Source organism: Humulus lupulus, chromosome 1, assembly GCF_963169125.1.
Source record: "Humulus lupulus chromosome 1, drHumLupu1.1, whole genome shotgun sequence".
Classification (NCBI taxonomy): Eukaryota; Viridiplantae; Streptophyta; class Magnoliopsida; order Rosales; family Cannabaceae; genus Humulus; species Humulus lupulus.
This window is the reverse complement of record NC_084793.1, coordinates 201,802,153-201,825,757: the sequence shown is the minus strand read 5'-3', so window position 1 is coordinate 201,825,757 and position 23,605 is coordinate 201,802,153. Positions and strand designations below refer to the sequence as shown.

Genomic DNA, 23,605 nt, shown 5'->3' with positions numbered 1-23,605 from the left:
AAGGGTTCGCTCTGCACCACATCTTCCATCACGGTATCGGGGTTGACCGTAGCATTTTTGTCAACAGCGGATTTTCGCGTAGTCACCATCTCTTTAGTACGAAGTGAATACAAAAAACGTACACAGAGAAAGAGCTGACTAACAACTTCCTACAGCTCTCAATGAAAGCACCAAAATGTTTACCGAGTTTTTCGGAAACGAATAACTAACAGAATAATAAAAAGATAAGAACTGTAGAAATACTGAAATGTAACTAAACAAACAGTGTTTTTACGTGGTTCAGGCGTTAACAAGCCCTAGTCCACGAGTCGATGTTAATATACTTGGAAAAGATTACAGTAAGATGGCTGGTGCATAAGAACTTCCCACACTCACAATGTTTCTCTCGGGTTCTCTTGAAGAAGATGAAGCTAGAGAGATTTTGGTAGAGTTTTTGCTATCTGATCTCTCCTTTCTCCTTCTTGTAAAAGGAAGGAGTCTTTATAGCTAGGGTTTCGGATTAGGGTTTTTCTCTACGTACATGAGTCTTAATTACACCAGCCATAAATAGGGGATACAATTACTGTAGTAGCATGGCTACCAGACTCTATGTGGGTATATTTACGTGAAAGTATGGGGAACACACAAAGTCAGCCGTCTTTTCCAAGTTGTCAGCGGAACAGTAGGCGAAAAGGTACCCTTAGGCGTGCTGGGATGTGTGCGGCTTTGACCTGACGGGCGTGTCAGGCGGGATCCTGTGTCAGACGGATATCATTCCAAATATGCCTTCTCCCGGACTCGACCGTTCGGTTTTGTTCTGTGCGGGGCACGGAACTGTTTCCGCGGAGACCACTCGAAGAGCCTCTCCTGGAAGGGGCCTCCCCGAGGGGTATCCTTCGGGAGTCCGGGAGAGTTGACGAGTTTCCGTGTTGTGCTTGTTTGGAAGAGTAATCCGGATACTAGACAGGAGAGGCGAAGCCTTTCTGTCCATCCGCGAGCTCTGGTCACCCTCCGTGAAAGACATCGATAATTCTGCTTCCCCGAGGTCATCAATCTAAACGCTATCCGGAAATCTGGATAACACACACATATAGTATAACACAACAACATTCCAACGAATATTAATTCATTTAAGTCTACACCCTAACATGTAATGCAATATAGGGTCATGCCCGGCAATCATCTCATCATGCAATATAGGGCCGTGCCCCACAATCACACTATGGGCCCACGCCCTATCCTACGGGTGATATAGTTTTCTTACCTGTATTCCGAGCCTCCTGATGCACTCACGCCGCGAGCACGGTCCTCTAGCACGAGCCTCTCCAATAACCTAGTCACAACACACAAGAAACACCCTCAACACTAATCAAATCCAAAAACCGCTTCCCGGGACCAATCCCGCACTCTCGGGACTCCCAAATCCCTTAAACAATTCATCGGAAACACCCCCCGAACCCCCGGAGCAAAAGCTCAAAAATGCAAATTTCCAACCCCTGAAAATGGCCTAGCGCCGCGGCGCCCAGCAAGACAGAAAGCCACCCTCGCCTGGACACAGCCTCGCACCGCGGCGCCCAAGAACAGGGCCGCGGCGCTCCCTCGCGAACCCAGAAAACTGGGTTTTCTCTTGCGTTTCCACCGAGCTAAAACCTTCCCAAATCATACCAAACCAATACCCAAACCCCAAAATCAATTTCAAACAACAAATAGACCATCTAACAACCCATAAACATCATCAAAGACATCCAAACACACAATCAAATCCCCAAAATCCACATCCTTGATTTCAATTTCAGAAAAATAAAAACTCAAAGTTCAAACTTAAATCATGCTCAAATTTCTTAACCCATAACATAATCAAGCTTTAAATATGTATAAAATTCCTTACCTCATATGGAGAATCCATCCCTAAGCTTCCTTCATCTCCTAGGTCTCCAATTCAGCTCCTCCACTCATCTTCTTCTTCTTCATGCCCTAGCTTTTCCCTCTCTTTTCTCTTCTCTTCAAACTCTATCAAGACCAAAATGACTAAGCCCCAAACCGTGTACCCCATATAACCCAGCTGCCATTTATCTAATTCCTAACCAAATGACCATTTTGCCCCTCCTTGCCTATCCTTTCCTACCTAAACCTCAAGGGCACTTAAGTCCTTTCATTTCTATTTCATTTCTACCATTTTCTTTCTAAAACTTGTTACTCTCAGCAGTAACTAATGGTTACCCAGGTTACTAAATCTCCAATAACCATTACCCGCTAAATCTCAACTTAACCATAAAATTCCCGAGGTACCCCTAGGCTCCTCCCGAGCCGGGTATAGAAATCCCGTTGTGACTCTTGAGTTAACTAGCTCTCTAGGACCATCTCGGCACGTGCATCACAATAATAAAACCACACTCACGTGGTACAATTCACAGAATACAATTATCACATATCAATACAGTTATGCCCAACATGGCCAAAAGTACAATTACGCCCTTCAAACACGATCCGGGCCTACATGCATACTAATATACATAGTCATGCATCTCAGATAAACAAATAGCCAAATAACATGCTTTAAATCATAACCATGCATTTAACTCATAAAATCACACATAAATCCCAACCTGCCCTCCTGGCACACTAATCAATGCCCTTAAGCCTTATTAGCGATTTTGGGTCGTTACAAATAAAGTTCTTATTTTATAAATTAGTTATGAGTTCACCATGTTTATACTATTTGCATGGAAAATAGGCTCTTCTAAATTTTGCAAAGTATATTAAAAGTTAAAATCGTCTATCCTCCTTATATACTCCTCAATCGAAGAGGGTAAGTTAGTGTGCCCTATTCCATATCTCTCGCATGAGATATAAAAGGGAATACTCTCTTCAATAAGCTTGTGCAGAGCTATTGACGATTCCATTGAACTCTCCACGACAAAGATCCTTTGCCAAAATGGATTCGGTATCATCGCACATATCTCTCACCTATTGTAAACAATGGAAACCTTATTATAAGTCCCTCTATGTTTGTAAGGTACGAGTTATATTTTAAAATTTAATCACACGATATTATCTTGCTAGAAATGCTTAACTTGACAGGCGCTCCCACCACCTATATGGTCGCCTAGAGTACCTATGTTCATGGGCCTAAATGGCTTTTTATCATGCAAACATAGCTCAACACTGAGAACGAAATGACAATAGAGTGCATTTGATCATCAATAACACTTCTCAATGACTTAAAAGTTCAACAAATTGTCTGTACAAAAATAACCAGGTATGTGAAAATTCGATAATAACAAAAAATAAACATAAAAACTATTTATAGGTACTATATTTTTACGACTAACGGATACCACCTTCCACATTCTTATTTGATGCGGACGATGAGCTTCCGCCTCCAGCACTGGCTGCATGTGTTCCCTTTGTTCGACTCATGGGACCTTCCGCAGCTGTCATATTCTCCTCCGCTGCAACGTTTACCATAGTCTGTACAACCCACTTTCCTTTCGAATCCGTCGGGTCAACCAATTCAATAGGAGGCGTAAACTCCTTTGCTGGAGACTCGTCAGCGCAGTATAACAACCCAAGTTTGTCATCACTCGCTCTAGGTGTTCCACTGGATAACAAAAAGTGATATCACCCAAGTCCCGCAAGTAATGTTCCAGATCATAGTCGCCAAGAGTAATGTAGAATGACTCACAGTATTGGACAAGCATAACCCGCTTCTGTGAGAGTGACTATTTGTCATCATTCAAAATAGCATCCATATACTTGGCCAATTCCACTTCACCGATCCAGATATTAACTTTCTTTGTAACCTCCCGGTCACGTATATGCTCTAGAGTCTTCTCAATATGGACTTGTTCAATATCTTGCAGAAGGTCATTAACTTTTCCTTCTGCCACTTTAAGCTTTTCTTGCAGAACACCCAGAGCCAGTGTCGCTGCACCCTTCTCTATGATCACAACAATAAAGTGCTTGTCCCCCTCATTAACTTTCCCTCTCACGATTTTCACTAACTCATTTGTTAACTCTAATTTCTTTTGAACCTCCAAATTGTCCTTCACGATCTTCTTCTTTTCCATCTCAAAATTATCCAGCTCTGTCGCATGGCTATCTGCCTCCTCCGCCATTTCTTCAACTAACTTTTCATTCTTTACCCTCTACTTTTCTCCAACTCCAAATTTTGTTGAGCCTCCACCAACTGGGTCTCCAGTTCCATAGTTCTCATCTTCTGGTCTTCTATCACCACCTCCTGTTGTCCCCTGCTGACTAATTCATGACATTCAAGCACGTTCGAATAAAAGCATCCCTACAAAACCATATACACTACAATCAGCTTCACATAATATGAAACAAATTAAGCCATACACATGATAAAACTTACCAATATCAAATGCTCATGCATTGCTTCCTTTGCCTTGGGGAAGTCATTCTCGTGCACCACCAATTCATTTGGGAAATGCCCAACCGATGCCCGAAGAATGTCCTCCTCCTCCTTAAGGTTGCATGCCACCACACCATCTCTTCCACTGGCTGTAATTGCCTCCACTCTTTTATCAATAATAGAGGCAGTAGAGGCATCAGACACAACTGCTTCATTAGCCCCTGATGCTGTGGCAGGCACTTCTGCCATGACCCTAACAACTTCTACCAAGGGAAAAGGAAGAAGGGACATAACTATGTTTGTCATAGGTGTGACTCCTGGGGAGAACTAACATTGGAACTACTGGGCACAGCAGGGGCAACAACGACAGTTCAATTTTATTTTATTTTTACCCTAAAAATTAGCATGAGTTTTATCACTCAGCTAGGAGTATAGTTGGCAGATGAATATATGGAAAAAGAAGACGAGTAGCACATCTAGCTAATGATAATGTGAGCAGCTCAAGTTAGGAGTTGACAACATGGCATTTAGGTAATTGGCAGGTCGCCTCTAAGGATGACGGTCCAATTTGAGGCATGTAGCGATTGGATCCCCTTTAGGGCCTCTAGATATGTTCAGCTCGTGGAACCTGGTCATGATGCATACCGAAGGATCCTGAGAGATTTGGAGGCACTCTATACGCTCATTAATACCCAGGCTGTATTGCACATTTATTATTTATTGTCCGAGATATCAGGAGTATATTATGTTAGGCAATCATATCCCTATGTAAATGGAAATTATCTATATTAAATGTATACCATATCTAGGAAACTCCACTATAAATGTCATGGATAATGGACAGGAAAACGGACTGCCTTTTTTTTAATACTGAAACTCTGCAGAAATTGTGAGAGTAAAGTAATAATATTGTCTCATGGACTTGGTGGATTCTAACCACTGAACCATGTAAAATTGTATGTGTGTAGGAAAGAGTTCATATAAGTTCGTTACGATTTGCAAATAAGCACTAATTCTCTTATTGGATTTCTAAATCTACTATTGGCGAAAAATCGAGTCAACATTTGCCTCCCAACTCACTCACAACCATAATTCCATCATCATTCTCTTCTTCATCATAATCCACCTCACTTGGTAAGAAAATGGGGGTACTCACCATAGTCGAACCAAGATGATTTAAAAATTTAGTTGGTGAGTCAAAAATTGAAGATAGTGGGACTAGCGGTGGCGACGGGGCAGAAGAAGTTTCAATGGCAGAGCTCCCCTCTGGGATACCACTCTTGGGGTGACTATCTGTCTCTCTTGCCTTTGGAGATTCCTCAACACTAGCAAACAAATAATTGAGGAAATAAATCTTTTTTAAAGAATTAGAGCCCATTTTTACTGCATCTTGGTTATTATAAGTGGCAAGTTGTAAAATTGGGGCACCTCCCGAAGTTACAATAGTAGGGACCCTTGTAGAAGATGCTTGAGGGGCAGAAGGTAAAGAAATAGTAGAGATCGTAACAATGACCATTGTGACCACTACAGCAGGGTGTTTAGAAGATCGACAAGATCCCACATTTAGGGATTTGGACACAGGCGGATGCGCTGGACTCAAACTAGGGGACACCCCCGTAGAGTTACAAGTGACAGAAGCTGCTTAAGCCTGAAGCAGGGGCAGTAACCTGATTAGTACATCCAAGCCACCCTTCCTAGCTAGTGTATGCTATGACAAAACTTGATAATATATCAGGCGCAAGACTCGAACCTGCACCAAGAGATTTTTTTGTCGATGGGACGCCAACATTGGTTTCTCTCCTTGAAAACTTAAATTGGGATGCCAACATTGCCCCATCATTAGAGTCCTCGTCGAAGTCTACAGGTGGGGTTTTCCTTTTCCTTTTGGGTTCAGATGAACCCACAACTTTTTGGGGTAAGGATTGTTAGGATAATCTTTGTGGAACTCAAGAATTAACCAAGAAAATATTCTTGCCGCTAATATTGAGAGCAGGTCTTGGGATTTCCACAGAAGATGTTCTTCTGCCTCTGGAATCTAGAGTAAAATGGTACCTTTCATGAGTCGTTTGGGTCTCAGAGATCGTCCTCTCGATCTCTCAGTAGAGAGCGAAAGGGCATAAGATGGTAGGGGAAGAGAAGTGAACCATTTCATGTGCTCCTCACACGCCTTGAGGAAATTTTCCTCCTTACAATCGCCCCACATGGCTCGAAGTGTGGCAACATTGGAATCCATTTTAGTTGTAAAACACAAGTGAGACATGATTTGCATGCAGTATGGGTTGCAGACCATCCATATGTTGATGGCTAAATCCTTAGACACATGAAAGAAAACTCTTTGCATTAAAAGGTTTTCCCTTTCATCACTAATTTTGATGGTCGACTAGAAACAATTTGGGGAAAAAATAAATGAAAGAAAAACACAATTAAATTAAAAAAAAAATGGGCATACAAGAATGAGTGTGTTGAAGCAGATATGCTATCAAAAACAATAAGACGGAGCTCCTGGTCTTAACAATTAAAACAAAATTTAAGATACTAAAATTTGACGCTTACCCATCATGAAAGTTCTGGCAAGTGGAAATATGTTGCGAGGTAGGAATCTCAAATACCATTCCCCGCCGACCGCATAGACATATTCATCCCAGTTCTTGTTTTAGTTGTCGTAATCAGTGAAGATGTATCTTTCCTTCTTGGGAGACAAGTAAAACGTCTTCAATGATATATTCTCAGAAGACTTGTTGTTTGATTTGGTGAAGGCGACGTAAATGTCACCTGACCATATCGAAAGACCTTGCATGGCACCCAGCATGTGTGCCCCAACTATTGCCTGTACAACATTTGGAACGAACTAGAAAATGTGCACCTTGGAGCATGAAATAATTTGTACAAGTATTGTAGGGAGAGTGAAACAAAGATATTCAATGTGTTAGGAACTAAGCACTATTTCATCTAGTTTAATGACATCTTTATGTCGCCAATTACGCAATTTGCTCTCTGTAAGTTTACAAATTGTGATATTCTTAGGTATGTCACAGTTTGCTAGCAAATGATTGAGAGTCATATCGGGTTAGGCTCTGAGAATGCACTACTACAAAAAAAGGTTTTTAGGACTTGCAGGGTACGAGCTCTCCATTTGAGAGCCTTAAAAAGTGAGGTTTTTAGGAACCATATTGCGAGCCCTAAAATATTGTTTTTAGGGCTAGCATTGCAAGTCCTCAAAAGTTTTATTTTTAATTTTTTAAAAATTAATTGGTAGCCAAAGCTCCCGTCGGAGCTCTGATGATGACGACGGCGCCAACACCTCACGGTGGTGGTTTGGTTCGATCCTTTAGTGGGTTTTGAAGCCCAAAGCACAAGGAATGCAGTGGTGGTGGTCATTTGGCTCCGGGGTGGCTCGAGGTGGTCGGAAAATGCCAAAACGTTTCGAAAACCCACATAGTTGCCGAACTTTGGAGGCTCCATCGAGAGGGCTAGGGGGCGCGTGCGGCTAGGGACTCACGGGGCCGGGGGTTACGGGGGCCGGGGAAGACGAATGGGTGGTGCGTGTAGGCAGGGGGTGGCCGGAGAGCCACCGTTCATGGTTGGCACCAAGTTGCGAGCGAGAGAGAGAGAGAGAGTCCAAGAACTTTTAGGACACACATAAGTTTTTGGGGCTCGAACTGCATGTCCTAAAAGAAATTCTTTAAGGACTCTCAATGAGTGTCCTAAAAAGTCTAGGAACTTTTGTTTAACAAAAATTTAAACTTTTAGGAAACACATTAGTTTTTAGGGCTTGCATCGCATGTCCTCAAAGAAATTCTATAAGGACTCACAATTAGTGTCCTAAATGGTCTAGGAGCTGTTTTTAGGGCTCGCATCTATGTGAGTTCCCTAAAAAAGTGTCCTAAAAGCATGTTTTTGTAGTAGTGATGGTCTGCCGGCCATAATTTGTAGCTTTTGGGAGTGACAAGTGTTTAAGATTTATAGAGTTCTTGAGAGAGAAAGGACTAAGAAAAAGTCTGGCTGGAGAGTGGAATAAGAAGAAGAAAGGAAGAAACGACCGTTTATTTTCCCCATTCAAATAACGAGGGAAGCTAAATCGCCAACAATCGTGAGTGTTTCCCATTGGTCCTCGATTCTCAGGACATGGGATGTGATTGATGAAATCGAATAGACCCACGATTATAAATAATAAATTCTTATGGCGTGATTGGACCATGGGCATTTTTGGAATGATTATTTGCAATGATCGGCGCACATCGGTGTTCGCTGAACAACTAGATATGGGCAGAGGGGCAATTGTTGGAACCCAAAAGATGTTGCATCGGGCCTAAGACCAAATCTTTCATGTGATGTTGGGCCCAAAGATTTTTTAGTCAGCCCAATTAGTCATCTCTTTTGAAAAGCCCAGCACGGGGCATTTAAGTTAGTCATCACTTTATGAATATAAAGATCACTTCTGCGCGGAGAGAAAGTAAGCCCTTCCTGTAGAAGTAGAAAAGAATTCTTATTTTATTTTTAAAATGATCTTTAAAAGAAGATGGTTAGAAGAGGAAAGTTAGTTATTCAACAACCAATCATGTTTCTCCATCTAATCCATGACTCTCCTCTCAATTGCTATAAATAGCCAATGTTGGGAACAAGAGAGGCAACTCTAATTTTTCTATTGTTACTTTGCAATAAACACTCGACTCCCTTAGGCGTCAAAAAATTTTTTTGCAGGTAACCCTAAATACTTTATTCACTTCAGAAATTCAAAATTCTAATGGGAGAAGGGGTCTAAAGCCACCGGAAAAGAAATATCACTTTCGAGAAATATCCAAGCAAATTTTGGACATCAACAATATGTATATTGATAATAGTGGCACAAATCTACAAAACCTGATATTATTAGTATTATTGGCTTAGGTTGAACCGTTTGCTTAGCATCTTAAATAACATAAACGAAAATTGTTTTAATAACGGTTTGGTTTTGTTACTTTGTTTTTTTTTCCCGTCAAATATAAACTAGTAATAATTTGGACTCAAAATCTTCAATCCCTGACAAATTATTTCCTAGGTACTAATGACCAGGTGTCAAAATATTGTGATTTTTTCAATGAAGGTCTGAATTAAATTTGGGTATAGAGATATCTGAAATATATGGAGCTCCTATTATTAATTTGTAGGAATCCAGTCTTGTCCTTGGATGAAGTTTTGAACTGAATACGTATTAACATGTTCAGCTGGAATTCGGCTACTCCATGGTACTCTCTGAGATAATTCCGACCCTGCTCCAGTGTTTTCGAATTCGCCATAAAACAGCGTTTTCAAACCGGCATCCGAGTCCCATTCCAACCATCCTTGAGGCGCGATTAGCTGTTCCATGTTACAGCGTATGAAAACTGTTCTCGAATACTCTTTCCATGGCCTTCCCAGAAAGTTTTTGTGGACTTTTGGGTTGCTCTTATACAACCTCATGTATTCTTCAGTGCCATTCATTGAGCAATTCTGAAAAACAAAGCCAGTAGACTGTGCAGGGTCCCTCCGGCTGTGCGCCGTCAGTGCGTTCTTCTCGCCTTTCTCTGGATTGGCTTGTCGCGGCGCGATTAAGATGTGGCAGTCCTGGAAAATGGAAGCAGAGTTTCCGAATATGAAGTCTACGTTGCCTTGGATGCGGCATGATTTGTAGAATTGGCGAAGTGAGTGAGCGTAGAGAGTGTCCTGGTTGCCTAAGAACTCACAATTCTCAATCACTGAACGATCACTCAGTGATCTGAATGCTACAGCTTGGTGTGCATCAACTCCGGCTGTGTTTTGGAAGGTTATGCCTTTGGCCATGAACCCATCACCAACAACTCCTGTTGCAAACAAATATATTAATAATATTTTCATCTCAGTTTAAGTACTTTTACAAAAAAAATCATTTGGAAATTATGAAAAAAAAATATATTATGTAATTAACTCATACTCATCAAAACTTTACTCACTAAACCCTCAAATGTCATCAAATGCTCAATTTTGCAGATTATGAAATACATATATTATTTAAAATTTGTGTATTGCTTAACTAGTTTTAAAATTTTGTATTACTTTTTCTTATTGAAAAAATAAAATCATATAAATTCCAGAAAAAAGCACATATCAATTGATAGAGTTTGAGATAAAATCATTCCTTCTATGGAACTGTTAATCGATCAATTAATATTTGACTGGCAGGATGTGAAAGCATATAAATTATTCCATCAAAACGAGTTCTGTTTTAGAGTAGAAGTAACAAATATATCTTTCCATTGCATGAAACTTGAAAGTTTTACCTTCATCAACTTTACCTTACTCAAAATTCAAGTTAAAATTATTGACATTCATGAAATTAATTCAAAGAAAAAGTTTCAGAATGATATAAAACGTCATCATATATAAAGACAAAATTAATATATATGAATATAAGTTAGTGTATTATGTAAGTAAACTTAATATTACTTCCAAAATAAATAATTCCCATCTTAATAACTTATGTTCTTACTTACTAAAAAGCATGAAAACAAACAATAATAATTGATTTATAAATAAATTGAAATCATAGAACTCACCAACTGTAGCACTATCATACGTGGTAAATCCCTTAAGGCCAACGTTCAATGACCCAGTAATAACAGTTTTGCCCATTCCGTCCCCTAAAAACACAACATTATTCTTCTCCAGTGGGACCCTCACCGTCTCCTCATAAACCCCGGCCATTATGTGGATCACGAACCATTTAACGCCGAGATCGGGCGCAGCATTAACGGCCTCCTGCACTGTCTTGTAACACCCATCTCTCCCCTCGTTACACACCTTGACATCCACCGTCAACTTTGACGGGAACCCGCCCCGGGACCAAAGCTCTGACCCACCGTCGAAACCCCTCCCCCAGAATCCGTCCCGCTCTGTTTTGGGCGGGGCCCACGTGGACATGTCGTCTCCGTAGTCGTCGTAAGACGCCACCATGCTCAGCGCATTGCTTGAAAGTTCGGTCAAGGAATTGACAAACGACATCGTCTGGTTCACCAATTGGGTGTCGTTCGCGTTCTTGAGCGCGGACCAGCAGCCGTACTGGTACATCAGCGCTGCGCTCATCCACGCCCGTGCGTCCTTCGTCTTTCCACTTGGCAACGCGGCATTGGCCAGAGATATTCGGTAGTCAGAGTTATGTAACCCCTCCAGGCAGCTCTTCACGGCCCTTGTTCGGTTCAAGCTATCACTCGATGACTCGGCGATCGACCCGACCATTGAATTCGCCTTTTGGAGATTGTCCGATGAGACCTTCAACGCAGCCTGGATAACCTGAACAGGAGTCGGGTTGGGTCCCAGCCGACCAGGCTCGGCCAGCGTGGTGTTATGGTAATTCGCACTCTTAGAGTCAGTGCCCAACTCCCAGCCAATACTAATTTCTCATTGCATAAAAAAAATATCACATCCTCTTTTTGGGTCTAAATACTTCCAACCAAAACAGAAAGGAATAACAGAATTTGGTTACATTATTTCTCTCTCTCAACACTCCAAGAGTCCCACGAAATCCTTCAGCCATCTTGGCTTCGCACGCGCTCGGCTGGGACGCACCGTTTCTTTCTCTTTCCCGAGACTGGTTTCTCCTTCTTCTTCCTGGATGTTCTGAATGTTCTCCCGAGCCCCCAAGTCTTCGGCTTCATGAGCTGAATGGTCCATCCACTTCTTTGCACTGGCGTGGGCCTGTTGTGGGTCTAAAGTAATTGGGCTCATCTGTTGGGCTCTGCTATCACTGCCCCCCGTCTCAAACACAACCTTGTCCGCAAGGTTGAGTAAATCATACATCTGTATGAACGTATCGAAGTCCTCCCAGGTAGCGTCTTCAGGGGTGCTGAGAGTCCACTGGACCAACACTTGGCGGCGGGGAATGTTGTTGGAGTACAGAATACGACTGGCCAATATGGCTAATGGGAGCATCACGGGTTTGTTGGCCACGCTTAATTCTGGAAGCGGAAAGCAAGTATTATCCAACGAACCATGAAACGGTTTCAACAGCGATACATGGAAGGTGGGATGTATCCTGCTGTAGGGGGGCAATTTGAGAGTATACGCCACATTCCCGACTCGAGCGAGTACTGCAAATGGACCAAAGAAACGGCGAGAGAGTTTGTAATTGAAGCGATGCGCTACAGTGGCTTGACGGTATGGTTGCAGCTTGACCAAGACCAAATCACCAATCTGAAACTGAATATCTGTGCGATGCTTATTGGCTTGCAACTGCATTCTATTCCGCGCCTGAGTCAAGTTATCTTTAAGTTTGGCAAGGATTTCATCGCGAGACAGCAAGTCGTGTTCCACAGCCTGAACTGTTGTCATTCCGCGGTGATAAGCAGGAATAGATGGAGGCTCTCGGCCATATACAGCCTGGAAAGGTGTCATGCCAATAGCGGAATGAAAGCTGGTGTTGTAGTGATACTCTGCCCAGGTGAGGAATTTACTCCACTGTTTCGGGTTGTCAGCAATAAAAGCACGGAGATACTGTTCGAGGTATCGGTTGGTGACCTCTGTTTGCCCGTCCGTTTGCGGATGATAAGCAGAACTCATTTTCAGCTTGGTACCCATGAGTTCGAATAACTTTCTCCAAAAGGCACTGGTGAAGATCGGGTCACGGTCAGAAACTATAGTGCGAGGCATACCGTGTAACCGTATGACCATATTGGAGAAGAGTTCGGTGACTTTAGTTGCGGTATAATTGTGAGGCAGCGCTCCAAAATGGGCATACTTGGTAAAACGATCAATAACTACCAAAATATTTTGAACTCCTTGCGATTTCGGTAAGCCCACAATGAAGTCCATGGCCAAATCTTCCCAAACTCGCTCTGGCATTTCAAGCGGCTGTAATAGACCATATGGGGCAGTAGTAGATGATTTCACAGTTTGACAAGTAAGGCAAGACTGAACAAAGTTTCGGACCTCCTGCCGCATTCCTTTCCAAAAAAAATTAGCTCCAAGTCTGAAGAAAGTCCGTTCAACCCCAGCGTGACCCCCCATAGGAGAAGCATGGAATTCATTCAATAGCTGTGTTTTCAGCGAAGAATGCGAACTAATCATCAGACGCTTCTTGAAATACAACAACCCTTCCTGGACTGAATATAAGTTGTTATCCAACAAGCCTCGCTGCCACTGTTCATGAAGATTGCGCAAATCCGGACAAGTGACATTTTCCTGTTTTAATGCATCCAAGAACTCAAATCTGGCTGAACTCATGGCCACCCGAATAACGGAGTCTGGTGTTTCGTCCACGCGAGAAAGAGCATCTGCTGCCGAATTCAATTTGCCTGCCTTATACTCAATGGAGAACTGAAATCCCAGTAATTTCTGAAGAAATAATTGTTGTTCCGGGGTCTGAATAACTTGGGTACACATCTCGCGAAGGCTCTTGTGATCGGTTCGAATGATAAAGTGGCGACCCAGCAAGTATTGCCTCCATTTAGCCACTGCCTCGAGTATGGCGCGCATTTCTCTAGTATAGGCCGAAGCCCCTCTGAATCTAGGGCCCAATTTCTTGCTGAAAAAAGCTAGGGGGTGTCCGTCTTGCATCAACACGGCCCCAATACCCACGTTTGATGCATCTGTTTCAAGGACAAAGTCCTTGGAGAAGTCAGGAAGTCTCAGCACCGGTGTAGTTGTCATGGCTTGTTTCAGGCGATCAAATGCCAAGGATGCGGCCGTAGTCCAATGGAAGTTGTCTTTCTTGAGTAGTTCGGTAAGAGGGGCTGTAATGGCTGCATAGTGAGCGACGAATCGACGGTAATACCCCGTTAGTCCCAAGAAGCCTCTTAACTGTTTGACTGTCCGTGGAGAGGGCCAATCAACCATGGAGCGAATCTTCTCGGGGTCGGCTTGAACTCCATTGGCGGACACCAAATGACCAAGATACTCAATAGTGCGCTGGAAGAATTGGCACTTGCTGGCTTTAGCGTAAAACCTGTTGTCACGTAGTACCTGTAAAACCAACGTTAAATGATGAGAATGCTCCTCCTCCGAGTGGCTGTAAATAAGAATGTCATCGAAAAAAACAGTCACAAAACGCCGTAAAAAGGGGCGGAACAGCTGGTTCATTGTGGCCTGAAAAGTCGACGGGGCGTTGGAGAGGCCGAAAGGCATGACTACAAATTCAAAGTGGTCGTCATGTGTGCGGAAGGCCGTTTTATGTATATCCCGGTGGTCCATTCTGATTTGGTGGTACCCAGCCCGTAAATCCAGTTTTGAAAAGATGGTAGCATGCCCCAACTCATCTAACAGCTCATCAATGGTGGGAATCGGAAATCGATCTTTGACAGTGATTCCGTTCAAGGCGCGATAGTCCACACAAAAGCGCCACGTCCCGTCTTTTTTTTTAACTAACAAAACTGGTGAAGAGTACGGGCTCGTACTAGGCCGAATGAACCCCACAGCAAGCATCTCTCTGACCAACTGTTCGATGATATCCTTTTGGAAGTATGGGTACCGGTAAGGACGGACATTCACAGGGGCAGAACCGGGTTGCAAGAAAATTCTGTGATCATTCATTCTCGGAGGTGGTAATGCCGTAGGAGTGGTGAAGACTTCAGAGAACGTGGATAACAGCTGCTGTACTTTCGGGTCAGTGGACTCATCCACGAGTGCTTGATGGACATCATCGGAGGTGGGGGTTGAGGTAATCGCCGCCAGTTTAAAAACATCTTTGACTTCGCCTTCCCGTATCATAACATGGAATTGAGTAAAGGAAAGTTGATGAGCAGCCACTTCTGATGAACCCGCTAGTTGAATGCGACTGCCTTTCCAATTAAACTCCATAGTGAGAGCTTTGTGGTCATGAACACAAGGACCCAAAGTTTGGAGCCATTGCATACCAAGAACGACATCCAACCCGCAGATTGGTAACACGTATAAGTCTACTTCGAAACGATGACCCTGTAAACTCAACTCCACCCCTTTGCAGATTTTCGAACACAGTAAGAAATTCCCATTGCCCATATAAACCTTGAAGCGTTTGGTGTCCTCGGAACTCAGCTGTAATTGAGAGACAAGTGCTTCCTGGATGAAATTATTGTGGCTCCCGGTGTCAATTAAGACCTCTAATGTCTCCTTGCCGTGTTGTGCCATGATACGGAATATTCGCGGGTTCATAGAATTGGACAGCGAATTCAGGCTAACTTCCTCTTCAGTACTCTCCTCTAACTCCTGAATATAGGTGTCCTGGCTGTTGTCAATTTCCTCCTCATCGTAGCCACACAAAATCAACATTCTGTTCTTACATTTATGGCCGAAATTAAACTTCTCATCACACGTAAAACAGAGACCCTTGTCACGTCTCTCCTTCAACTCAGCTGGGGATAACTTCTTGATGGGTAACGACTGTGATGGGATGGGTGTATTCTGAGTACTGGTGGAGGATGCTGGGCGTGGGTTTCCTGAGTTAGAGGTAAACGAACCCGAACTCTGAGAAAACTGGGTTGTGCGCGAAATCGAAGGTGGTCGGGAATCATGGAATCGACTCCTGAACAAAATGTCTTCATGGCGATCCTCGAACAGCTGCGCTTTCGCCATAGCATCTGCTAGATCCACTGGTTTCAACATTAATAATTCTCGGCGAATCTCTAACTTGAGCCCCCATATAAAGAAATTGAGAAACATTGCTTCCGATACTCCAGTAATCCGAGGCATTAATGCCTCAAATTCAGCTCTCTAGTCTGCGACCTTGCCTCTCTGGATGAGCTTCGAGATGCACCCGAGTGGGTCGTCATAAACGGAGGTGCCAAAACGCAGTTGAAGAGCCTGTAAAAAGGAATCCCAATCGAAGAAGGATCCACCCTTTTCCATCCATTGGTACCACGTTGATGGAATGCCTTCCAGATGAAACGGAATGACCGATAACCGTAGGGAATGGTCAATTCCATGAAGATCAAAGAACTTGTTGATTTTATAAACCCAATCGTCGACATTGGTGCCATCAAAACGAGGTATCTTGACGCGCAGCGATTTCAGTAGTCCATGCAGCTCACGGGGGTCCGAGTCGACATTAGAACGGCGTCCCTCCGAGCGATCTTGGTCCTGAACTGTATTGTCTCCTTGACCCACGGCTCTGGATGGTGACGGACTGACCTGAGCCATACGTTCCTCTGTCTTCGAAGTGTGCTGTTCCAAGAGTTGTTTGAAGTTCTCCATCTGCAATTCAGAGCGTTGTTCCCACTTCAAGTCTAATGCCTGCAACAGAGCAGCGATTTCGTCGTTCTTCATGGTGAAGAAGATGAAATGGATCCAATGAAAGCACCAGTGTTATGGTAATTCGCACTCTTAGAGTCAGTGCCCAACTCCCAGCCAATACTAATTTCTCATTGCATAAAAAAAATATCACATCCTCTTTTTGGGTCTAAATACTTCCAACCAAAACAGAAAGGAATAACAGAATTTGGTTACATTATTTCTCTCTCTCAACACTCCAAGAGTCCCACGAAATCCTTCAGCCATCTTGGCTTCGCACGCGCTCGACTGGGACGCACAGTTTCTTTCTCTTTCCCGAGACTGGTTTCTCCTTCTTCTTCCTGGATGTTCTGAATGTTCTCCCGAGCCCCCAAGTCTTCGGCTTCATGAGCTGAATGGTCCATCCACTTCTTTGCACTGGCGTGGGCCTGTTGTGGGTCTAAAGTAATTGGGCTCATCTGTTGGGCTCTGCTATCACGTGGTCTGGCATGATTCTGGAAAACGGGTGGCTTTACAGGCCTGCTGGATGATGGCCGGAGGTGCAGCGACTGGTGATGGCGTTGGCGGAGGAGGATCATTGTCGGCGGATGAGTAGGACAAGAAAAGGAGAGAGAGGAAGATGAGGGAGGGCATGGTGTAGACGAGGACGAATGGGACTTCGAAGAATGGATTGGAAATGGGTACGTGGAGATAGGAAGTGGATCATAAAGTGGTGTGAATGACTCTATACATATAACATATTTATAGAATACGACCCAATTTGGTCTGGTTTGATTTGGCATACTTATTTTTGGAAATTTGTCCTAGTACGACTGAGAAGGATATATCTCCACATGAAAGATTTCTTTTTTTAGAAAATCCAAATTTAAAGTGGATGATAATAATAATAATAATTGAAAGTTTCTTAACCAATGCTACTATTCAATTTCTCAAATTAAAATAAGATTTGAATCAAGACTAAGTGAGGAATTAAACAAATCACACAATCATTTTCACATGGTTTAGTCATGATTTCTCACAACCTATTCTATGGGACTTAGTCGAGAAGTGAAAAAAATACACTAAAATAATCAGAATAATTACATATACAAACAACAAAAACAAAAATTAAAACTCTCTTCTAATTTGGTTTACAAACAACAAACAACTCCTCATTTTGTGAAAGTCTTCAAGCAACGAGTCTCCCACTGATTTTATATGTTGCTAGACTCCCTCCAGCTACTGCTCAAGCCTCCTTCTTGAGACTTAGCTTGAAATCCCTTCAAGCTTCACACTAGAAAATGTAAGACGAATGGTGAGAAATCACAAAAACGTCATGGGCAATGAACAATGAAACAACAAATGCTTCAGACATTTTTTAGAGAATGTTTCTTGGAGAAGACACATTTTAGCTGCTCAAAAAGGAAAGGGAAAAACGAACAAAACAAATTTATATGATAGGGCTAAAAATAGACAAGTCAGCTAAGCAAGTCATGTGCTGAAATAGAAATCACGTGCTACTTGTCTTTTAGTGATATAACATGAAAATAATGTTTAAACATGAAAAACAATGCATGACAAAAATAACATTTACAAACTCTCCCTTTGGCTTGCATATGAACAGTAAACTTGATTTATACTTTTAGCACACAAAGATGACAAGAAATAACAACAGACAGATTTGATAACAGCAGCTAACTAAATTAGATAAATTGTCATATCAGCGATACCAATAACAAATCCACCTACTCAAAATACAATCAGATACCAACAAAGAATATTCAAAAGCAACAAGTAGTAAAATTAGTTCAAACACAACTAAAAGAACGACAGACAATGATAGATAACAAAAGAAAATCTAAAGAAACTCCCCCTCAGTGTTTAGAGGGCATGCCAAAGTTGAACCACAACAACTTGAAGGAAGAAGGTTGCTTCTTCTTCCAACGACACTTGAAGGCCCAGAGGCACAACAAACTCCCCCTGAGGGGCAACGATAGGAGCCACGGTCCGGTGTCAGCAAGACTAGGGACTTGCTCCCCCTGAGATGGTGGTGCTTCCTCAAAGGAGTCATCAACAGTGGAGTACGGGACTGAGAGAGGAGGCAGACCAAGGTGGCTAAGAATGACAGACTGAAAGGCTTGATTCTAAGCTTGGGCCAATCAAAACTCAGATTTGAAGGACCAAAACTCAGTGCTGAGAGAGTGAATCCACTCAAACAGTCGATACTTCCATGAGGATTGTTTGACACCCAAGGAAGAGGCAGCCATAGGACCCTTAATTGAGGGGCCTTTATTCTTAGCTTTGGACCTAGTGGAGGCGAAGTTTATGGCTTTGAGAGAGATGCGGGTGTCCAAGCTTTTGGAAGGGACAATAGAGAAACAGTGAACTCCGCGTTGAATCAGACAAGGAAGGGGCAAAATCCAAGATACCCCAGGCCACAAGGCAGCCTCCAATATAACCTGAAACAGACAGTGAGGTAAACTGATAGTCTGGCAAGAACCCACGGCAAAGAGAAAGTGAGCCAAATCAGTCCCAACCATGGACTTATGAGCAGTGGGATGCCAATTAAAGATAGCAACAACATACAAAATGTGGTAGAGGGGGCTGAGTTCAGCAGCAAGAACCGCATTGGAAGCAGGTCAAGTCAAAGAAGGGTTGCCAGTGAGAGTGTGAGCAACCTCATCCATGTCCAGATTAAACTCAACAGAGAACACAGGCTCATCAACCAGGGTAGGTGTAAACATTTTGAAATAAACGATGGAGTAAACATAATCCAATTTCCTCGCAAAAACACTTTCCCAAAATTTTCACGGACCGAATCAATAACATCAGTAGACAAGTTAGAATAAAATTCATGGACCAAAGATGGACATGGCACACGCAAAGCAAACACAGACTCTTTCCACCCATGAAAGGGAATAATGTCATACAAGCCCAAAGAAGCAAACTCCAAGTAATCCAACCATCGCTCAAGCAATAATTTTCTCAAAGAAATAGTCTCAGTGAACCGATTTTTATAGGAGTCATTCAGAAATACATTACTTCTAGATGAAGAGGAAGCAAAATCCTTTCCTTTGGAGAACCAAGAAGAGGACGGTGCCATTGCTGCAGGTGGGGGCACAAACTTGGGCTTCTTGGCAGGACGAGATGGAGGCGGAGAAACTGGGGTTGGATCGGGCACAACAACGGGAGAAGGCTTACATTTGCGAACCAATGTCTTGACCCGACCAGTAGGCTTGGGTGGAGTAGAGGGAATGGAAGGGATATGTTGGCGGGTTCGGGTGCGAGAGGCGATGCCAGTGGGTTTGGGTGGTGGTGGAGGGGAGGAGGCACGGGGTGGTGGAGAGGGATCACGAAGTGGTGGGGAGGGTGGACGGGTTGGAGGGGAGGGTCCACGCGGTGGAGAAGGGACGACGGAAGGTGGGGAGGAAGTGGGGTTAGTGGGGTCGGGGAGGGTGGGTTCGGGGTTCATGGGAGTCGGGAGTTTGGTTTTGGTGAGGGAGGGTTCTGGGTTCATTGGTGTAGGGAGTTGGGTTTCAGTGAGGGATGGTTCTGGGTTCATGGGTGTAGGGAGGTGGGTTTCGCGGAGGGAGGGATCTGGGTTGAGCGGGGTGAATGGGAGAGGGAGGAGCGGAGGAGTCAAAGGATTCAGGGGACAAGGTGGGGAGGCAATTACGATGACAAAGGGCAAAGAGGCAGTTGCCATTGGGTATTGGCATCGGAGAAGAAAGGGAACAGGCACGGGTTGGAGAAAGAGGGAGTTTGGGAGGGAAAAAAACTTAAGAGAAAAAAATCTCACACCAATAGTATTTAATAATAACTTTTTTAAATTTGTTTTTTTATTATTATATGTATAATTTTTTTTAATTGAAAAAAACGACAGAAATGACAAAACCAAAGACTCTCTAACAATGTTGATTTGAGAAAAATAGAATTATTTTTTTGAAATTTTTGGAAAAGTAAGACCAACTGTTTGGACACAGGAGAACACACCGAATTTGAAATATTTAAGCTAGAACAAATAACATGAAACTAATCACAATATAGACAAAGATAAACATCAACTTAAAAGACACAAAACAAAATGAAAGACTTTCTACACATTGTTGAAACAGGCATATAACATGTTGTAACATAAACATGACATATGCAAAAGTGAGTCTTAACAAGACACAAGATAAACCTCAACAAGGCAGATGCAGAGAAAGTCAATCTCCATTTGTGTGTGAAGTGTCATCATGAGCTACCTGCTAAGTACCAGACAAACTCTCCCTCAAAATTATTATTATTTTTGTCCTTATTTTTTGTTTTTTTTTTGTTTTTTTATTGTAGAAATCCCCTCAACAATTAGCATTTAGAGAGCCAAGCACATAGGTCGCCCTCTCCACAGGCACACAATCCTAAGTGAAGGAGAAAACTACACATAGCAAAGTGACCCAATGGTAGCTTTCACACTAAAACATAAGGTATCTCTAACAGGGGAGACAATTCAATGCAATAACCAAGACTGAGAAGTCAAGCATCAAGTAAGACTACAACTGAGCATAAGCAAGCCTACGTCACTTCAAGACATATGACTATGGAACGAAAGTTGAAGAAAGACTCACACATGCAAATAGTCAAGTTAGAAGATGAAATCTCAACCTATATTTGCTTATTTTCAAATTCAACATGTTATCACTGAAACATACAAACTCCTATTGACTTTCTCAAGTGAACAAAAGTTTGGGAACTCAAAGCCTTTGTAAATAAATCAACAAGTTGACTTTTAGATGCAACATGAGATATGACAATAAGTTTTGACTCAACTAACTCACGAAGAAAGTGGTGGCGGATATCGATGTGCTTGGTGCGAGAATGTTGGACAGGATTTTGGAAAGATTGATGGCACTTGTATTATCGCAATAGATGGTCAATGTGTCAAGACAAAGGCCATAATCTTGCAACATTTTTTTCATCCAAAGAAGTTGAGTGCAACAACTTCCTACCGCAATGTACTCTGCTTTCAGCAGTGGAAAGCGAGATGGAGTTTTGCTTTTTGTTGTGCCAAGACACCAGGTTGTTTCCCACATAAAAAGAGCCACCTGAAGTGATTTTCTAATCATCAAAGTTACCTACCCAATCAGAGTCACTAAAACCAACCAAAGAAAGATTAGTATCACAAGAGTACCAAAGACCAAAAGTCAGTGGTACCAGCCAGGTATTTTAGAATTCTTTTCACAACAGTAAGATGTAGTTTCAGTGGGAGCAGATTGATATCTAGCACAAACCCCAGCACTAAGAGAAATATCAGGACGACTAGCAGTAATGTAGAGTAAGATGCCTATCATACTTCTACACAGTTTTGCATCAACTTTTTTACTTGTTTCGTCTGATCAATTTGGCAATGGTGCCCATAGGAGTGCGAGCATGTTTTGCATTTTCTAAACCAAACTTTTTGAGCATGTTTTTGGCATATTTTTATTAAGACAACAAAATGTCATTATCAAGTTGTTTAATTTGTAGACCAAGAATGTAACTTAGTTTACCAATCATGTTCATTTCAAATTTCTATGTCATTAGTTGAACAAAGGAGTGAGTGTGTACATCACAAGTGGATCCAAATACTATATCATCTATATAGATTTGGGCACAAACAATACCAGGATTTAGAGGTTTAATAAACAAAGTTTTATCAACATTACCTCTAGTATACCCATTTTCATGCAAGCAAGATGTAAGACGATCATACCATGCCCGAGGGGCTTGCCCATACAATGCCTTGTTCAGTTTGTAAACATGATCTCCATGATGAGGATCCTCAAATCCAGGGGGTTGCGACACATAAGCCTCTTCCACATGGATGCCATTCAAGAAACACACTTTACAACCATTTGATACAACTTGAACTTCATGTAACACGCCACAACCAACAAGAGTCTTATGGATTCCAATCTAGCCACCGGATCAAATGTTTCCTCAAAGTCTACTCCCTCAATCTGAGTATACCTCTGAGCAACTAATCTGGCCTTGTTACGCACCACATTTCAACTTCATCAATCTTATTTCTGAATATCCACTTAGTACAAATTATGTTGGCACCCAAAGGACGAGGAACAAGCGTCCATACTTTATCTCTCAAATTGTTGAAGCTCATCTTGCATGGCAGATATCCAGTGCTCATCTTTAAGGGCGTCCTTGACTGATTTAGGCTCCACTGAAGAAAGTTAACAAGCATTAGCAATTTCATTTTCTAGTTTCTTTCGAGTCACCATCACCTCATTTGGATTGCCTACAATGGAGGATAGAGGATGAACTTTGGGTATCCATGTGGGTGGTCCCTTTTTCTGATGAATTCCTAAGCCAGAGGAAACAATATTTTCTGGAATGGAAGACACATTGGAAGCCTCAAAAGTTTTAGTGGTAGCATCGATTTCCTCAATTTTAGATCCACTTGGTTCATCTGCAGTCTGTGATGCAATGGGCAGAATGGATGTGTCAACAATAGTGTGGTTTTATTCTTCTTTTGAGTAACTAGCAAAGTCTTCTAAGTCACTAAACACAACATTGATGGATTCCATGATAGTCTGGGTTCTCATGTTGTATATTTTGCAGGCACGACTATTTGTAGAGTACCCCAATTACAGTCCTTCATCACACTTGGCGTCAAACTTACCAAGCTTTTCTTTATCATTGAGAATGAAGAACTTACAACCAAACACATGAAGATAAGCCAAATTTGGTGTTCTGCCTTTCCAAAACTCATAAGAGGTTTGCTTAGTACCATGACAAAGATGCAATCTATTGCTAATGTAGCAAGTTGTATTCACCGCTTCAGCCTAAAGTCTCTAGGACAATTTCTTGGCATTTAACATAACACAAGCCATCTCTTGAAAAGTTCAATTTTTCCTTTCCACAACCCCATTTTGCTAAGGAGGTTTAGGTGCTGAGAACTCATGAGCTATCCCTTCTTGGTTGCAAAAATCAGCAAATATGTTGTTCTCAAATTCCTTGCCATGGTCACATCCAAGACAAATCTCTTTCTTAACCTCTTAACTCTTTTTAGCTTGCAAAGAGAGGCACAGTCCCTTGAAATTCTCAAAA

At 42.4% G+C, this 23,605-nt stretch overlaps 2 protein-coding genes across 2 annotated transcripts; one reads left to right on the top strand and one right to left on the bottom strand.

Annotated features, from left to right (window-relative positions):
• Positions 1 to 9,267: 9,267 nt before the first annotated feature.
• Positions 9,268 to 11,682, bottom strand: LOC133802519 (probable pectinesterase/pectinesterase inhibitor 51). The gene is made up of 2 exons (XM_062240847.1): positions 10,903 to 11,682; positions 9,268 to 10,170 (listed from the first exon to the last, which is right to left on the bottom strand). The coding sequence occupies exons 1-2, from the start codon at positions 11,579 to 11,581 to the stop codon at positions 9,488 to 9,490; spliced, it is 1,362 nt and encodes a 453-aa protein (XP_062096831.1). The 5' UTR covers positions 11,582 to 11,682; the 3' UTR covers positions 9,268 to 9,487.
• A 7,386-nt stretch (positions 11,683 to 19,068) lies between these two features.
• On the top strand, positions 19,069 to 20,880 carry LOC133827367 (uncharacterized). The gene is made up of 3 exons (XM_062258827.1): positions 19,069 to 19,252; positions 19,571 to 20,266; positions 20,855 to 20,880. The coding sequence occupies exons 1-3, from the start codon at positions 19,069 to 19,071 to the stop codon at positions 20,878 to 20,880; spliced, it is 906 nt and encodes a 301-aa protein (XP_062114811.1).
• Positions 20,881 to 23,605: the final 2,725 nt, after the last annotated feature.